The 16,300-nt window shown below is 54.4% G+C and overlaps 1 protein-coding gene across 8 annotated transcripts in view; it reads left to right on the top strand.

Annotated features, from left to right (window-relative positions):
* Positions 1-16,300, top strand: part of LOC112207942 (protein CASP-like) — a 69,419-nt gene that overhangs the window by 46,179 nt on the left and 6,940 nt on the right. For all 8 annotated transcript variants that reach the window (XM_063814544.1, XM_063814547.1, XM_054655827.2 and 5 more), the window contains 4 exons: positions 10,611-10,738; positions 11,489-11,555; positions 12,502-12,614; positions 15,201-15,317. In XM_063814544.1, the coding sequence (XP_063670614.1) occupies positions 10,611-10,738; positions 11,489-11,555; positions 12,502-12,614; positions 15,201-15,317 (425 nt within the window). The remainder of the gene's footprint in view (positions 1-10,610; positions 10,739-11,488; positions 11,556-12,501; positions 12,615-15,200; positions 15,318-16,300) is intronic.

Genomic DNA, 16,300 nt, shown 5'->3' with positions numbered 1-16,300 from the left:
GGGAATCCCGGTGCAACTTTCCAACTGAGGAAACAGATGCTTGCCGCGGGGTAGTATCCACTCGCCCGTGAGCTAATACATACCGAAGGCTGACCGTGGGCCGCTGCCTTACACGCTGGGGTTATTACAGGGCAAACCAGGAGCTCACCTTCTTGTGGGAGGGACAGACAGTAGACGTAATAAATAAGTGAATGAGATAGTTGCTTCGAAGGTGATCAATGTTATAAGGAGGATGGGAAGAGCAAGTGAAAAGGGTTAAACTTTTTTTTTTTTTTTTTTTTTGGAGATGAAGTCTTACTCTGTTGCTCAGGCTGGAGTGCAGTGGCATGATCTCGGCTCACTGCAACCTCCACCTCCCAGGTTCAGGTGATTCTCCTGCCTCAGCCTCCCAAGTAGCTGGGATTACAGGTGCATGCCACCACGTCCAGCTAATTTTTGTATTTTTAGTAGAGACAGGGGTTTCACCACATTGGCCAGGCTGGTCTCAAACTCCTGATCTCAAGTGATCCACCCGCCTTGGCATCCCAAAGTACTGGGATTACAGGTACGAGCCACCACACCTAGCTTTTTTTTTTTTTTTTTTTTTTTTTGAGATGGAGTCTCACTGTTGCCCAGGCTAGAGTGCAGTGACACAATTTCAGCTCACTGCAACCTCCTCCTCCCAGGTTCAAGCAATTCTCCTGCCTCAGCCTCCCAAGTAGCTGGGACTACAGGTGCACACTGCCATGCCCAGCTAATTTTTGTTATTTTTAGTAGAGACAGGAGTTTCATCATGTTGTCCATTCTGGTCTCGAACTCCTGACCTCAGGTGATCTGCCCGCTTCAGCTTCCCATAGTGCTGGGATTACAGATGTGAGCCACTGGGCCCAGCCGAAAGGGGTTAAAGTTTTAAATCGGGTGGTCAGGGTAGGCCTCCCTAAGAAGTTCACTTCTCTGTTTAATTTATTATCTTTTTCTCTTTTTTTTTTGAGACAGGGTCTCACTCTGTCACCCAGGCTGGAGTGCAGTGGTGCGATCTCAGCTCACTGCAACCTCCACCTCCGGGGTTCAAGCGATTCTCCTGCCTCAGCCTTCCGAGTAGCTGGAATTACAGGCGTGCATCACCATGCCCGGCTAATTTTTGTATTTTTAGTAGAGACGGGGTTCACCATATTGGCCGGGCTGGTCTCGAACTCCTGGCCTCAAGCGATCTGCCTGCCTTGGCCTCCCAAAGTGCTGGGATTACAGGCATGAGCCACCATTCCCAGACAGAAGTTAACTTCTTCTTTTTTTTCTTTTTTGAGACAGAGTCTTGCTCTGTCACCCAGGCTAGAGTGCAGTGGCATGATGTCAACTCACTGCAACCTCCGCCTCCCAGGTTCAAGTGATTCTCCTGCCTCAGCCTCCCAAGTAGCTGGGATTACAGGCGCCCACCACCGCGCCTGGCTAATTTTTGTATTTTTAGTAGAGACGGGGTTTCACCGTCTTGGCCAGGCTGGTCTCGAACTCCTGACCTCAGGTGATCCACCCGCCTCGGCCTCCCAAAGTGCTGGGATAACAGGCGTGAGCCATCGCGCCCAGCCCAGAAGTTAACTTCTAAACAGTACTGGCAGAGCTGAGGGAACGAGCCCTGCAGATGTGAGAAGGAAGGACGTTCTAGGCAGTGGGAACTGCCTGTTCAAAGGTCTCGTGGTGCAAATGTCTCTGGAAACCAGCATGGCCGCAGCACCGTGACCAGGAGGAAGAGTGGGAGGTGATGAGGTCAGAGAGACCAAGGAGAGGCGGAGCATGGGGGCCTTGTCGGCCATTGCTGAGGCTTTGGTTTTTACTCTGAGTCAACTGGGAGGCATTGGAGGGTTTGAACAGAGGGTCCTGGCTCTGGTGGGGAAACAGGAAGTAGGATTTATTGGTAGGAGTGAGTAAGGAGGGGTCAGTACAGGGGAAGCCCTCAGAAGCTCACCCAGGAGGCCACAACTGGGGCTGCGTTTAACCCCCCCAGCCATGCCAGATGAGCTGCTTCTCAGCCACCATGTGGGATCAATTTCTTCCACACTGAACTTGGTCAAGGCCCGCTGCTTTGTGCTGTGGATCTTCTGGCAGCCAGGGAACTTAGACTTGGCCCTGCATATGGCCTCAATCACACGCTCATGGTTCTGCTCTTAGTACGGATAGACACAATGACCTGGCCAACATAAACCCTGGCTGTCACACCCTGGGGCTTTCCAAGGGCACCCCGAATACTTGCCTGGTGCCTAGACCACAGACAGCACGAGGTCAGAGACACAAATGTCCAGTGGAAAGAATTGTCTCCAACGTTCCTTAGGGCAACCCACGTAAGAAACAGACTGTGTGGCCGGCCGTGGTGTCTCACGCCTATAATCCCAGCACTTTGGGAGGCCAAGGTGGGTGGATCACCTGAGGTCAGGAGTTCAAGACCAGCCTGGCCAACATGAAGAAACCCTGTCTCTACTAGAAATACAAAAATTAGCCGGGCATGGTAGCGGGCGCCTGTAATCCCAGCTACTTGGGAGGCTGAGGCAGGAGAATTGCTTGAACCCTGGAGGCAGAGGTTGCAGTGAGCCGAGATTACACCACTATACTCCAGCCTGGGCAACAAGCGCAAAAATCTGTCTCAAAAAAAAAAAAAAAAGAGAAAGAAAGAAACAGACTGTGTACTTTACTGAGGAGGCTGCTGTTTACAACCACTGCACCCTACAAGGTCACTATTTTTTTTAAGAGACAGGGTCTCACTCTGTTGCCCAGGCTAGACGGCAGTGGCATAATCATCGCTCACTGCAGCCTTGACCTCCTGGGCTCAAGCAGTCCTCCTGCCTCAGCCTCCCAAGTAGCAGGGACAGGCGTGCACCACCACACACGGCTAATATTTTAATTTTTTGTAGCGACAGTCTGGCTATGTTGCCCAGGCTGGTCTCAAACTCCTGGACTCAAGCAATCTTCCTGCCCCAGCCTCCCAAAGTCCTGGGATTACAGGCATGAGACAGTTGCACCCGACCAACTTTTTAAAATGCTCTCTCTGGCTGCTGCTTGGTGCCCAGATCATAGGTTGCAGAGGGAGGCCAATGAGGAGGCTGATGCCATCATCGCAATGAGAGGTGGTCATGACTCGGACTAGGTGGCAGCAGTGGTAAAAAGGGACTGGATTCCGGAGATATTTTGAAAGTAGAGCCAAAAATGAGACTTAAGGCAGGGGCAGGGGCAGTGGCTCACGCCTGTAATCCCAGCACTTTGGGAGGCCGAGGTGGGTGGGTCACTTCAAGCCAGGAGTTTAAGACCAGCCTGACCAACATGGTGAAACCCTGTCTCTACTAAAAATACAAAAATTAGCCAGGCGTGGTGGTTCATGCTTGTAGTCCCAGCTGCTCAGGAGGCTGAGGCAGGAGAATCTCTTGAACCCAAGAGGTGGAGGTTGCAGTGAGTTGAGATCACGCCACTGCACTCTAGCCTGGGTGACAGAGTGAGACTCCGTTTCAAAAAAAAAAAAAAAGAGAGACTTAAGACAGATTCAGCATCAGAAGTGATGGAGAGGAGTGAGGCTACCTCCCGGGGTTTGGTCTGAGCCACCGAAGGGTCGCAGAGAGCTGGGTCAGGCCGGGAAGGGGGTCTCTGCCTATCCCTGCAGATGTCACCTCCCGAGGCTGGACTACAGGGGTCCACACTTGGGCTTGGGGAGTACAGACTTGGGGAGGAAGGGATCAGGCTGAAATTCAGACCTGTGAAGGTTGAAATGCCAGTAGAAGATCAAGTAGAAGATAAATCCAAGGAGAGGCGTGGACTGGAGTCCCACACTGGGGAGGCATCGGCTTGTCAATGGCATCCCGCATGGCCAGAGCGGATGAGGGGGCAGAGTGAGGCATCTGCGGACGGTCCCTGTGCAGCAGCGGCAAGAAGCTTAGCAGGGAGGGCAAGGACCAGTCAAGGAAACAGGGCAGAGCAGCCAGCCGGGGAAGGAGGCCCAGGAGGGTCAGTGACCTGGAAACTAGCTGCTAACACAGCAGCTCAGATGAGAGCCAAAAAACAAGGACGTGGCAATGTGCGGAGGTCATTAGGGACCTTGGCAAGGACAGTCAGCGTGAGGGGTGGCAGAGTCTGATGGGAAGGGCTTGAGGAATTGGAGGAGCGGAATTAGACGCTTGAGAAGAGACAGCTTCTTCAAGGAGTTTTGCCGGAGTGGGGTCAAGGGAAGGGGCGTGTGTGCATGTGTACATGCCTGCTAGGAGAACATGCTTGCATGCATGTAGAAGGCAAGAGCCGGTGCTGCAGGAGAGGGTGGCATTGCTGGAGACCCCATTGCGTAGGGGTGGGGGCCAGCACCTGCAGGCATGGGGAGCCGGCCGGGGGGTGCTCAGTGGTCACCTGAGGCTACCTGCAGGATCTACAGGTGCAGAGGCAGGGGGGGTGGATGAGGCAGCAGCTTGGCCCCCTCAGTGTCCTCCTAGCAGAGATACCATGTGCACCGAGCGTCTCCACCATTCCTACCTGGCCTGCAAGTGATTTAATAAGACAGGGGCAGCCGGGCGTGTGGCTCATGCCTGTAATCCCAGCACTTTGGGAGGCTGAGGCGGGTGGATCACCTCAGGTCAGGAGTTCGAGACCAGCCTGGCCAACGTGATGAAACTCTGTCTCTACTAAAAATACAAAAAAGCCAGGCATGGTGGTGCATGCCTGTAATCCCAGCTGCTTGAGAGACTGAGGCAGGAGAATCACTTGAACCTGGGAGACAGAGGTTGCAGAGAGCCGAGATCATACCATTGCACTCTAGCCTGGGTGACGAGTGAAACTCCGTCTCAAAAGAAATAAAAAATAAAAAGACAGGGGCCCCTCGCGCCTTCAGGAAAACCATAGGTATAACACCGCTGGCCTCGCTATGATAAGTCTCTGCATTTAATCCTTCTGCAGTCAGAAATCATGCCTAGACTTTTTTTGGGCGTGGTGCAGAGAGGGACAGGGTCTTGCTCTGTCACCCAGCCTGGAGTGCAGTGGTGCAATCGTAGCTCTCTGCAGCCTGGAACTCCTGGACTCAAGCGATCCTCCCGCCTTAGCCTCCTGAGTAGCTGGGACCACAGGTGCACACCACGATGCCCGGCTAAGTTTTGTATTTTTCTGTAGAGATGACGTTTTGCCATGTTGCCCGTGCTGGTCTCAAACACCTGAGCTCCAGCGATGCTACCACCTCTGCCTCCCAAAGTGCTGGATTCCAGCCGTGAGCCACCGCACCGGGCCCTCCTGAAGTCTTGACCTTAAAGATGCTTTGATTCCCTCCTCCCCTCTGTGAGGTGCCCCCTCTAGGATGTCTTTGTGGGTTCTCCCAGAGGATGAGGTCCCAGTCTTTCCTGAGGGGAAGGGGACCGTCTTGGGCCCTTACCCCACAGACTCCTTTTCTGAGCCCCTTTCCCTGTCTTATGCTCACTTATCCACCCGTCGCCTGTCATCCCTCTCTCCCCTAAACAAAATCTATCCCTCTCTCCTGGGTTTCTGGGTTGCAGATGGTCCATTCCACACACTCTATGCTTCTCAAGCTCCCCTCTCGGGCACACGTTTCTGCTCTTCCACCACTTCTGCCCATCGGGCTGTGCCTTGCAGCCCTGCATGCCCCCACCACCTCGACGACAACACCTTCGCCTCGCTCAGCCTCTCTGTAGCTTCTGACCCCCTGACCCTCCGTATTCATTGACCCTTCTGCCTCATCTTGGTGCCTTCACATGCATCCTCCTGGTGTCTTCCCTGCCTCCTGCCGCCTCTTCTCAGGGTCTTTGCGGGACCCCCTTTGTGGATCACCCCCTGAAGCTCTGGCCACCTCACAGCAGCACTGTCTCAGGACCTGTCCACCACCCCTGATTTTCTGTATGAGCTGTTCTTGCATTGCTATAGAGAAATACCTGAGGCTGTGTAATTTATCAAGAAAAGGGGTTTCTTTGGCTCATGGTTCTGCAGGCTGTACCAGAAGCGTGGCGCTGGTGTCGGTTTGGCTTCTGGGGAGGCGTTGGAGGCTTTACTCATGGTGGAAGGCGAAGTGGGAGCAGGTGTGAGACATGGCGAGGCCAGGAGGAAGAGAGAGAATGGGGGTGGGGGAGGTGCCACGCTCCTTAAACAACCAGATCCCTATCTCAGAGACAGCACCGCGCCACAAGGGACCCGTCCTGTCCCCCAAACACCTCCCACCAGGCCCCACTTCCAACACTGGGGATTAATTACTTTTTTTTTTTTTTTTTTGAGACAGGGTCTCACTCTGTCACCCAAGCAAGAGTGCAGTGGTGTGATCACAGCTCACTGCAACCTCTGCCTCCTGGGCTCAGGTGATCCTCCCATCTCAGCCTCCCTAGTAGCTGGGACTACAGCTACACCACCACACCCAGCTAATTTTTTGTGTGGGTTTTTTTGTTTGGTTGGTTGGTTGTTTGTGTAGAGACAGGGTTTTTCCATGTTACCCAGGCTGGTCTCGAATTCCTGGGCTCCAGTGATCCTCCCTCCTCAGCCTCCCAAAGTGCTGGAATTATAGGCAAGAGCCACTGCACCTGGCTTGATTACATTTCAACATGAGATGTGGACAGGGATGAATATCCAAATTATATAATTCCACCCCTGCCCCCTCACGCAAATCTCATGTCCTTCTCACATTGCAAAATACAATCATGCCTTTCCAACAGTACCCCAAAGTCTTTTTTTTTTTTTTTAGATGGAGTTTCACTCTTGTTGCTCAGGCTGGAGTACAATGGTGCCATCTCAGCTCACTGTAACCTCCGCCTCCCAGGTTCAAGCCATTCTCCTGCTTCAGCCTCCCAAATAGCTGGGATTACAGGCGCCCGCCACCATGCCCGGCTAATTTTTTTTTTTTTTTTTTTTTTGTATTTTTAGTAGAGACGAGTTTTCGCCATGTTGGCCAGGCTGGTCTCAAACTCCTGACCTCAGGTGATCTGCCCGCCTCGGCCTCCCAAAGTGCTGGGATTACAGGCATGAGCCACCACGCCCACTCCCAAAGTCTTAACTCATTACAGCATTTTGGTCACAACCATCGAACAAGTCTCTAAGAAGTTCCAAACTTTCCCTCATCTTACTGTCTTCTTCCAAGCCCCCCAAATGCTTCCAAGCTCTGACCGTTGGGGCCCTAGATCTCCTCAACCGGCATATCCAGCCTCAGGTCCACAGGTCCAAACCCCACCACACACATGCCCTTAGCTGTTCACAAGCACCTTCGTGCTTACCAGAACCGAGCCAGCCAGCTGCCCACCCCTTCCCCCACAGGGGGCCAGGCCCGGGCCTCCCCACCTGGGTTCTGTACAGCAATGGGGTCCACAGCTCTCTCTCCAGCTCCTTCTGTGGCCTCACCCCAGAGCCCTGTACTCCTGAGGTTGAAGAACTTGCCGAAGGTCGTGAAATTCATAAAAGGCAGGGCCAGAATGCAAGCCCGGTTCTGGACTTGACATCAAGTGGCCACCAGAGATGTCACCCCAGCTTCCCCACCTGCGTGTTCCAGCCTCCAGCACAGAAGGCAGGGTGAGGCAGCCGGTGGGGGATAGGGGACCCTCCCATGGCCGGTGAGGCCCTGTCCTTCTCTAAGTACATCTAACTGAGGCCCCTCTCTGGGGGAAGCCCGCACAGCCAGTCTCCTGGCCTTCGCTTCCTCCCAGCATGGAGTGACAGTTTCAAAGCACAGCTCTGGTTGCTGCTGGGATCCAGCTGGGCTCTGGGACAGTGTCCAGATCCTGTCCCCTGCAGCCTCCAGTTCTCTGTCCACCCCCCTCTACCCACAGCCTTCCCTCCAGTCTCACCGTCTGCCAGCCTCTGCTGCCCTGTCTTACCCAGCCTGTTCTCTCTGCCTCACGAGCAGCCATCCCCCAATTCTGCTGCCCGTGCAACTGGCCTGTGCTCCTATCACCCCAAGCCACCTCTTCAGGGATGGCCTCCCCCAACCACTCAGCCCTGCACCCTCAGATCCCCTCAGGAGCTAACCCAGTGCCCAGAGCATCTGCAGCAGTGCCAATGGCCAGGCCTCCAGGCCAGCTTAACACATGGGCCTTTTCCAGGATAGCAGGCCACCAGCTGGGAACTGGGGCAGCCTAGGATAGAGGGTTTGCAGCCAGGGTGCTCACACCTGCACAGAATGTCACCTATATACACGGCAGGACTGTGTGCCCACCCCTGCAGTAGCAGACACAGGAACAAGTGCACGGGGACCAGGCCCACGCACCCCATCATCTCCCTGGTGCCCACGGATGGTGCTGGGAGCTGCAAGTTGCTGCCACCTCAGGGACCTGACCAAGACCACACTGGGGTGGTCACAGACTGGGGGCAGATAAAACAGGCAGTGCAAGGAATCATCTCAGCAGCTTTTTATCCACCCCTCTTGCCAGGCGCACACCTCCAGGGAAAAGGGCTCACTCTGGCCGGGCAAAAGTCACCTCTGCAAAGGTTCTCCATCTCAGCCCTGTCTCTCTGTCCCCCGGGCCCTCATCCCTGAGGTGGAATGTGGCTTCCCTGAGCCCTGTTGGAGCTTAACACCCTCTTTTTATCCCAGGAGTCTGTCCCCATGGTCCCAGCACGGTTCTTGGATGTGCTCCTGTTTGTGGCCAAACTGAAGCATCCCCTCCCTTGGTCCAGGACCTTCACCTCTATTAATGTGACCCAAGGCCCCATTAGCTTTCTGGTGGCTTCCTCTCCCTACATCTCACAACCGCTGTCCATCTCCCATCCTAAGCATGAGTGGCCGGCTCTGCCATCCCATCCCACAGGCCAGGACCCAAGGACTCTGTACTCAGGCCAGGAGGGCATGGTATTTATCGTCTCTCTGGACCTCTCCCCTTTGGGGTCTCCTTAAAGTCCCTGCAGGTGGCCCAGGGCCAGCCCCAACCCTGCCTCCAACAGTCCTCCCTCCAAGGCCGGGTCCTGCCTTCAGGTCCTGCCTCTTCCCTCATCCCCTCCTCACTTCCACAGATACCACCTTCCTGCCAGGGACCCAGGGGCTCAGTGAATGTCTGAAGGAAGAAATCCATTTAGGGGCCCAGTGCGGTGGCTCACGCCTCTAATCCCAGCACATTGGGAGGTTGAGGCAGACAGATCACTTGAGGTTGAGACCAACCTGGACAACATTGCTAAACCCCGTCTCTGCTAAAAATACAAAAATTAACTGGGCATGGTGGCAGGCGCCTGTAATCCCAGCTACTCAGGAGGTTGAGGCAGGAAAATTGCTTGAACCTTGGAGGCGGAGGTTGCAGTGAGCCAAGATGGAGCCACTGCACTCCAGCCTGGGTGACTGAGTGAGACTCTGTCTCAATAAAATAAAATAAAATAAATCCATTCGGGGCCTGAACGAGGCAAGACTCTGGTGTGGGCAAGGGCTTAGACAGAGCTGGGGGTGGATGCCTTGGGTTCGGTCCCAGGTCGGGAAGCCTCCGTTCTTTGACTGTAAAATGTGAATCGTCTTTTCTGACTCATCTTTAAGGACTTGGTGTGCAGTGGGAACCCAGGAGCATGTGGGGGTGAGGCTGGGCTGCCCCATCCTGGCCCAGGACACTGAGCCCAGCCAGGGCAGATATGACAGCCGGTCAGCAGGCCGCGCAGTCAGGGATGAGTCCACGGAGGAGGCCGCACATACCATTTCCCTGGCACTGCCCACAGCCTGCGGCCTTTGGGCCTTTCTGAGGCCACAGTGCCCCCTGGCGGCTGTGCAGCCTACCCCAAAGGACAGCGTCCTGGATCTCAGGCCTCAGTCTCCCTCTCTGCGGCCCCAACAGCTCACCCTAAACAAGGTTTATTGTCACCATGTTACATGTCACCATTTGGGACCAGAAAGGGGGATCCAGTGGCCCTGAGCCGCACAGTCAACCAGAAACAGGGCCAAACCTCACCCTCAGGGCTGCCTGGCTCCTGGGTCACTGAAGTCCTGCCTGGCAATGCGTGCTTGGGTCTGGGTCCCTTCCCCAATGTCTCTCACCCTCCTGCAGGGCAGGAAAGTCACAGTTTGGATGCTTTGTTATAAAGATGACCCTGGCACCTGGAGGAGGGAGAGACAGACAGGGCTGTGGGTCGGGGGACTCCTTGGGGACCACGCTGCCCCCACCACTGCAGCTGGAGCCTCTGTTGGGGGCGGGACCAAGCACCTCTGTTGTCAGCCCAGAGGTGGGACCCCTACGCGCCCCACTGCAGCCCCGCAGCTTTCTCTGCCTCTCCTACCCCCAGGCTTCCCACTGGACATTATCCCAGAACATCAGCTAGGAAGCAACTTGAGCCTCCTTGCCCCTGCCTGACAAGCAAAGTGAGGCCCAGAGAGGGAAAGGGGCTGGCCAGGGCCCCCCAAACAGCCGTGGGCAGAGCCACGTTGCACCGGTTTCTCCTAATCCCTGACCTGAGCTCCTTCTCCTACCCAGGGGATTTCATCAATCCAGAGAGTGCTTGGGGCCAGGAGTGCCTCTGACAGTCAGGGAGGGCTTCCTGGAGGAGGCCCTAGGTCTAATGGGGTCTTCTAGGCAGTGGTGAGTTGGGAGGGAATAGCCAGCACTCTCACAGCATCCAGGCAGCCCTGCTTCCAGACCGTGGGTTGGAGAGGCAGAACCAGGGGAGGGCACCAAGGGTCCCACCAGGCTCCCTCTGACAGCCATGTCTTCCTTTGGCCACAGGACGCTGTGCGGAGCTGCAAGTCCGTATCACTGAGGCTGTGGCCACAGCCACTGAGCAGAGAGAGATGATCACCCGCCTGGAGCAGCACCTGAGCATCATTCAGTCCATCCAGCGGCCCGATGCTGAGGTGAGCCCACCCCCCTGCCCCATGCCCATCTCGCTACCTGCCCAACTGACTTAGCCTCTGCAAACACTGACTTCCCAGATTAGCCTGTGTATCAGGCAGCTGGTGACAACCCAGAAGGGCTGTCACCTAAAACCACTGGGTTCTCCCTGCTTACTCCATGAATACCACCCTGCCTCCGATTTGGGGTGACAGGCCATGGGGCAGAGGCCACAGGGCTTCCTAGCGGTAGCACAGAGGCCCGTCTTTCCAGGCACTGCCCTGAGAGCAGAGGCAGAGGCAAGGCCAGGACCATGCACCCATCTCCCAGCTAAAGGACCTGGAGCCCAGAGATCACAGCAGGCTGGGACATAAACAGCCCAGGGAGGGCATCTCCTCGCCCACCTCCCATTCTATAGAGTCCACAGTGGGACTCCAGGAGAGAAGTCTGGGCTGTCCCAGGTCACGTGGCAGGCTGGTTGCAGGGCCAGGGAGGCCCAGGTGTCTGATGCATGTCAAAGCTGAGTGGCTGCGAGGAGAGCTGCACTGCTGCTGAACTCTGGCCTCAGGAGTGACTCAGGGCCCAGCTGTCTCTTCTTTGGTAGCTCATGCCACGTGTCCAGGTCCGGGCCCTCCTGCAGCCAGCCTGCACCCCGGATGGCCCCACCCACTCCTTGCCACACCCACCCTGCCATTTGCCTTGGCCATGCTGAAAGGGAATATTCCGTGCCCATTGTGCGGAGGCACCTCCTCATCGCTTCCTGTCACCTGCAGGGTGCCGCTGAGCACCGCCTGGAGAAGATCCCAGAGCCCATCAAAGAGGCCACTGCCCTATTCTACGGTAAGGAGAGGCCTGACCCATGGGAGGAGGGGGGAGGAGGGAGGAGGAGGGAAGAGGAGACAAGTGATACCGCCTGAGAACACAGATCCCCAAAGAGTAGTCCCTTCCTCTAAAAAGGTCAGGTCCCCACGCCTGCAATGCAGCAGCAACCTTCAAAGGGTCGGGTAAGGCTAGGTGTGGTGGTGCACACCTATAGTCCCAGCTACTTTGGAGGCCGAGGTGGGAGGATCGCCTGAGCCCAGGAATTGGAGGCTGCAGTGAGCTATGATGGTGCCACTGCACTCCAGCCTGGGCGACAGACCAAGACCCTGTCTCTAAAAAACAAAAAGGTTGATGAGCCCTCAACCTGCCTTTCTGGATCTTAGACTGACACCCCCCACCTTGGGGCCCTGACCCTTCAGCCCTGCCGGTGGCCTGTGAAAGGCTGGTGAGTGGTGGTCAGCCAGGCCTCACTGCCAAAGTGCAGCCGGAGGTCCATGCAGTGAGGGGAAGGCAGCCTCCTTGGGTATTGAGGACAGAACCTGAGGCTGCTGGACTGGGATACTGGGGGTGTGCCCATGCCTCCCCAGTTCCCCTCCTGCCCCTTTGCTTCCCCAGGGGATATAGGCCTAGTCTGACAGCTGCAAGGGTCTCAGATTCAAGGACAGAGTGACTGGGAGGGGAGTTCTGGGCCTGGCCCTCTGACAGCGCAGACGGGGGTGCTGGGCCCTTCCCCAGAGTGCGTATTGTCAGGTCAGCCCCTGCCATCCATTCTCACGCTCCCCGGTTCCCCTGGCTGTCCCCTCCCCTTCCCCGACCTGCCCAGCACCAGGGAGTCAGACACCATGTGGCTTCTACCCCATGGCATTTGGCAGAAATCCCCCAGGGCTGGGGGACCCACCCCAAAGGGCCGCCTGCTGGGTTCCACCTCCTGCCACCCCCCAAGCCACCCTCCTCTACCTGCTAGGACCTGCTGCACCAGCCAGCGGTGCCCTCCCAGAGGGCCAGGTGGATTCACTGCTTTCCATCATCTCCAGCCAGAGGGAGCACTTCCGTGCCCGGAACCAGGAGCTTGAGGCCGTGAGTCACATCCTTCTCTCCCTGATGCTCCTTGGGCCCAAGGACACAGTTGGGGAACACACAGGCTTTCAGGAGAGAGATGCGGCACAGACCGTAAACCTCGGGGGGAAGAGATTTGTTCTGTGCAGTCAGGGAGGGCTTCCTGGAGGAGGTCATGCCACACTGGGCTTTGAAAGAAGACTCAGATGCTCACAGTAGAGGAGACATGGGGGCCAGTGAGCCAGAAGGGAGCATAGATCATTCCAGGCGAAACAAGTCGCCAAGCAAGTGCCCTCTTGCCAGGCTGGGGGGCGTGGCCTTCAATCTGCAGGGAGGGGCACCAAGGAAGGATTTAAGCCAGGCAGTGGCACTGCAAGAATGCAGGGTGAGCCAGGTGCGGTGGCTCACACCTGTAATCCCAACACTTTGGGAGGCTGAGGCAAGTGGATCACTTGAGGTTGGGAGTTTGAGACCAGCCTGGCCAACATGGTGAAACCCCGTCTCTACTAAAAATACAAAAATTAGCCGGGCATGGTGGCGGGTACCTGTAGTCCCAGCTACTTGGGAGGCTGAGGCAGGAGGATCGCTTGAACCTGGGAGGTAGAGGTTGCAGTAAGCTGATGAGATCGTGCCACTGCACTCCAGCCTGTGTGACAGCAAGACTCCATCTCAAAAAAAAAAAAAAAAAAAAAATCCTTCCTTTTTAAGGCTGAATAATATTTTATTGTGCATATAGACCACATTTTGTTTATCCACTCACCTATTCATTTACATTGCTTCCACCTTTTGGCTGTGGCGAATAATTCTGCTGTGAACATGGGTGTATAAATATCTCTCCAAGTCTCTGCCTTCAATTCTTTTGGGTACCTACCCAGAAGTGGAATTACTAGATCCTATGGTAATTCTATGTTTAACGTTTTTAGAGGAAGCGTCATATACTTTTTTGTACTGCTCAAGTTTTGGTTGTGTTTGTTTTTTGAGACGGAGTCCCGCTCTCTTGCCCAGGCTGGAGTGCAGTGGCACAATCCTGGCTCACTGCAACCTCCACCTCCTGGGTTCAAGCGATTCTTCTGCCTCAGCCTCCCGGATAGCTGAGATTACAGGCGTCTGCCATCACACCCAGCTAATTTTTGTATTTTTAGTAGAGACAGGGTTTCTCCATATTGGCCAGGCTGGTCTCGAACTCCTGACCTCAGGTGATCTGCCCACCTCAGCCTCCTAAAGTGCTGGGATTACAGGCATGAGCCACCGCGCTGGCCACTGCTTGAATTTTGAATAGTGTGAAAGAAACACTTATTCAAGCATTTGAATAAATTGAAAACTGAGATTCCATTTCACGTTGCCTTTAGATTGGCAAATCTTAAAACCACAGCGTGTGATTCCATGAATATGAACATTCGGTATAGGCAAATCCATAGAGACAAAAAAGAGACTGCCGGTTACCAGGCAGTAGGGGAGGAGGGAATGGGGAGTGACTGCTGGCAGGTTTGGGGTTTCTTATTGGGGTGATTTTAAATGTTCTGGAATTAGGTAGTGGGGATGGTTGCATAACATTGTGAATACAAATGACCGAACTGTACACTTTGAAATGCTGATGTTTATGTTATGGGTATTATATCTCAATAATAGTTTTTAAAAGGCTAATACCAATGACAAAAAAAAGTATGAAGAAATCTGACCAGGCATCATGGCTCATGCCTGTAATCCCAGCACATTGGGAGGCCAAAGTGGGAAGATTGCTTGAGCCCAGGAGTTTGAGACCAGCCTGGGCAACGCAGTGAGACCCCGACTCTGCAAAAATAAAAAAGTAGCTGGGCATGGTGGTGTGAGCCTATAGTCCCAGCTACCTGGGAGGCTGAGATGGGAGGATCGCTTGAGTCGGGAGGCTGAGGCTGCAGTGAGCTCTGGTCATGCCACTTTATTCTAGCCTGGGTGATAGAGCAAGACCCTGTCTCTAAAATATAGAGACAGGGGCCAGGCGCAGCAGCTCATGCCTATAATCCCAACACTTTAGGAGGCAGAGATGGGTGGATCACCTGAGATCAGGAGTTCGAGACCAGCCTGAACAAAATGGTAAAACCCTGTCTTTACTAAATACAAAAAAACTAGCCAGACATGGTGGCACATGCCTGTAATCCCAGCTACTTGGGAGGCTGAGGCAGGAGAACCGCTTGAACCTGGGAGGCAGAGGTTGCAGTGAGCTGAGATTGATTGCGTCACTGCACTCCAGCCTGGGCAACAAGAACGAAACTCCATATCAAAAAAATAATAAAAATAAAAATAAAAAATAAAATAAAATATATAGACAGGGTCTTGCTCTGTCATATATTAAGGTTGATGCAAATGTAATCATCGTGTTTGCCATTACTTTTAAGGGCAAAAACCACGATTACATTTGCAGCAACGTAATATATATGAAGAAACCTGACCCAAGATCCCTGACTTCTGCCTGTAGTGGGGCCACAGTGGGGGAAGGGGCAGCTTTACAGAGTCAGGCAGGTCAAGGAGAAGGCTGTGGGCACAGAAGGGGCTCCAGGTAGACGGAGCAGCACCTGTGCCAGCACGGAGGCCTCTCCCCCACCCCTTTCCTTGCCCCTCCCCCCACAGGAGAACCGCCTGGCCCAGCACACCCTCCAGGCCCTGCAGAGTGAGCTGGACAGCCTGCGCGCCGACAACATCAAGCTATTTGAGAAGATCAAGTTCCTGCAGAGCTACCCTGGCCGGGTGAGGGCCCTCCCCTGGCCTCAGCTCCAGGTGGACCAGGCAGGGAGAGAGGCCGATCGGGGCTCTGGAGATGGGAGGGTCGGGGACCAAGACCTGCTGGGCAGCACTGGGCCCCAGAGGCCCCCTGAGGCCTTCCGACATCTCCCCACCCACCCACCTGCCTGCTAGCTGCCCTCCCTAAGCCGGGAGAAGCTCACAGAGTGCAGCCCCTGTCCAGATTCATTCATAAAAACTGGCCAGAAGGACCAGGCACGGTGGTTCATGCCTGTCATCCCACCACTGTGGGAGGCCGAGGCAGGAGAATTGCCTGAGCTCAGAAGTTCGAGACCAGCCTGGCCAACATGGTGAAACCCCGTCTCTACTAAAAATACAAAAAAAGTATCCGGGCATGGTGGTGCACACCTGTAGTCCCAGCTACTCAGGAGGCTGAGGCAGGAGAATCGCTGGAACCCCAGGAGGCGGAGGTTTCAGTGAGCCAAGATCACACCACTGCACTCCAGCCTGGGCAACAAGAGCGAAACTCTGTCTCAAAAACTAAACTAAACTAAACTACACTACACTACACTACACTACACTGCACTACACTACACTACACTACACTACTAAACTAAAAACTAAAAAAATAAAATAAATAAAATAAATAAAATAAAATAAAATATAAAATAAAATAAATAAAATAAAAAAATAAAATAGTAAAGTAAAATAAAATAATAATAAATAAAATAAAATAAAATAGAAAAGAAAATACTAGCCAGAAGGGCCAGGCACAGTGGCTCATGCCTGTAATCCCAGCACCGTGAGAGGCCGAGGCGGGTGGAGTTTGAGACCAGCCTGGCCGACATAGTGAAACCCCATCTCTACTGAAAATACAAAAATTAGCCAGGCATCGTGGCACATGCCTGTAGTCCCAGCTACTCAGGAGGCTGAGGTGGGAGGATCACTTGAGCCCAGGAGGTACAGGCTGCAGTGAGCTGAGATCCAGC

The sequence above is a fragment of the Pan troglodytes genome, chromosome 6 (assembly GCF_028858775.2).
Source record: "Pan troglodytes isolate AG18354 chromosome 6, NHGRI_mPanTro3-v2.0_pri, whole genome shotgun sequence".
Lineage (NCBI taxonomy): Eukaryota > Metazoa > Chordata > Mammalia > Primates > Hominidae > Pan > Pan troglodytes.
Note: the sequence above shows the minus strand (reverse complement) of the source record. Positions and strands in the feature narration are given on the sequence as shown.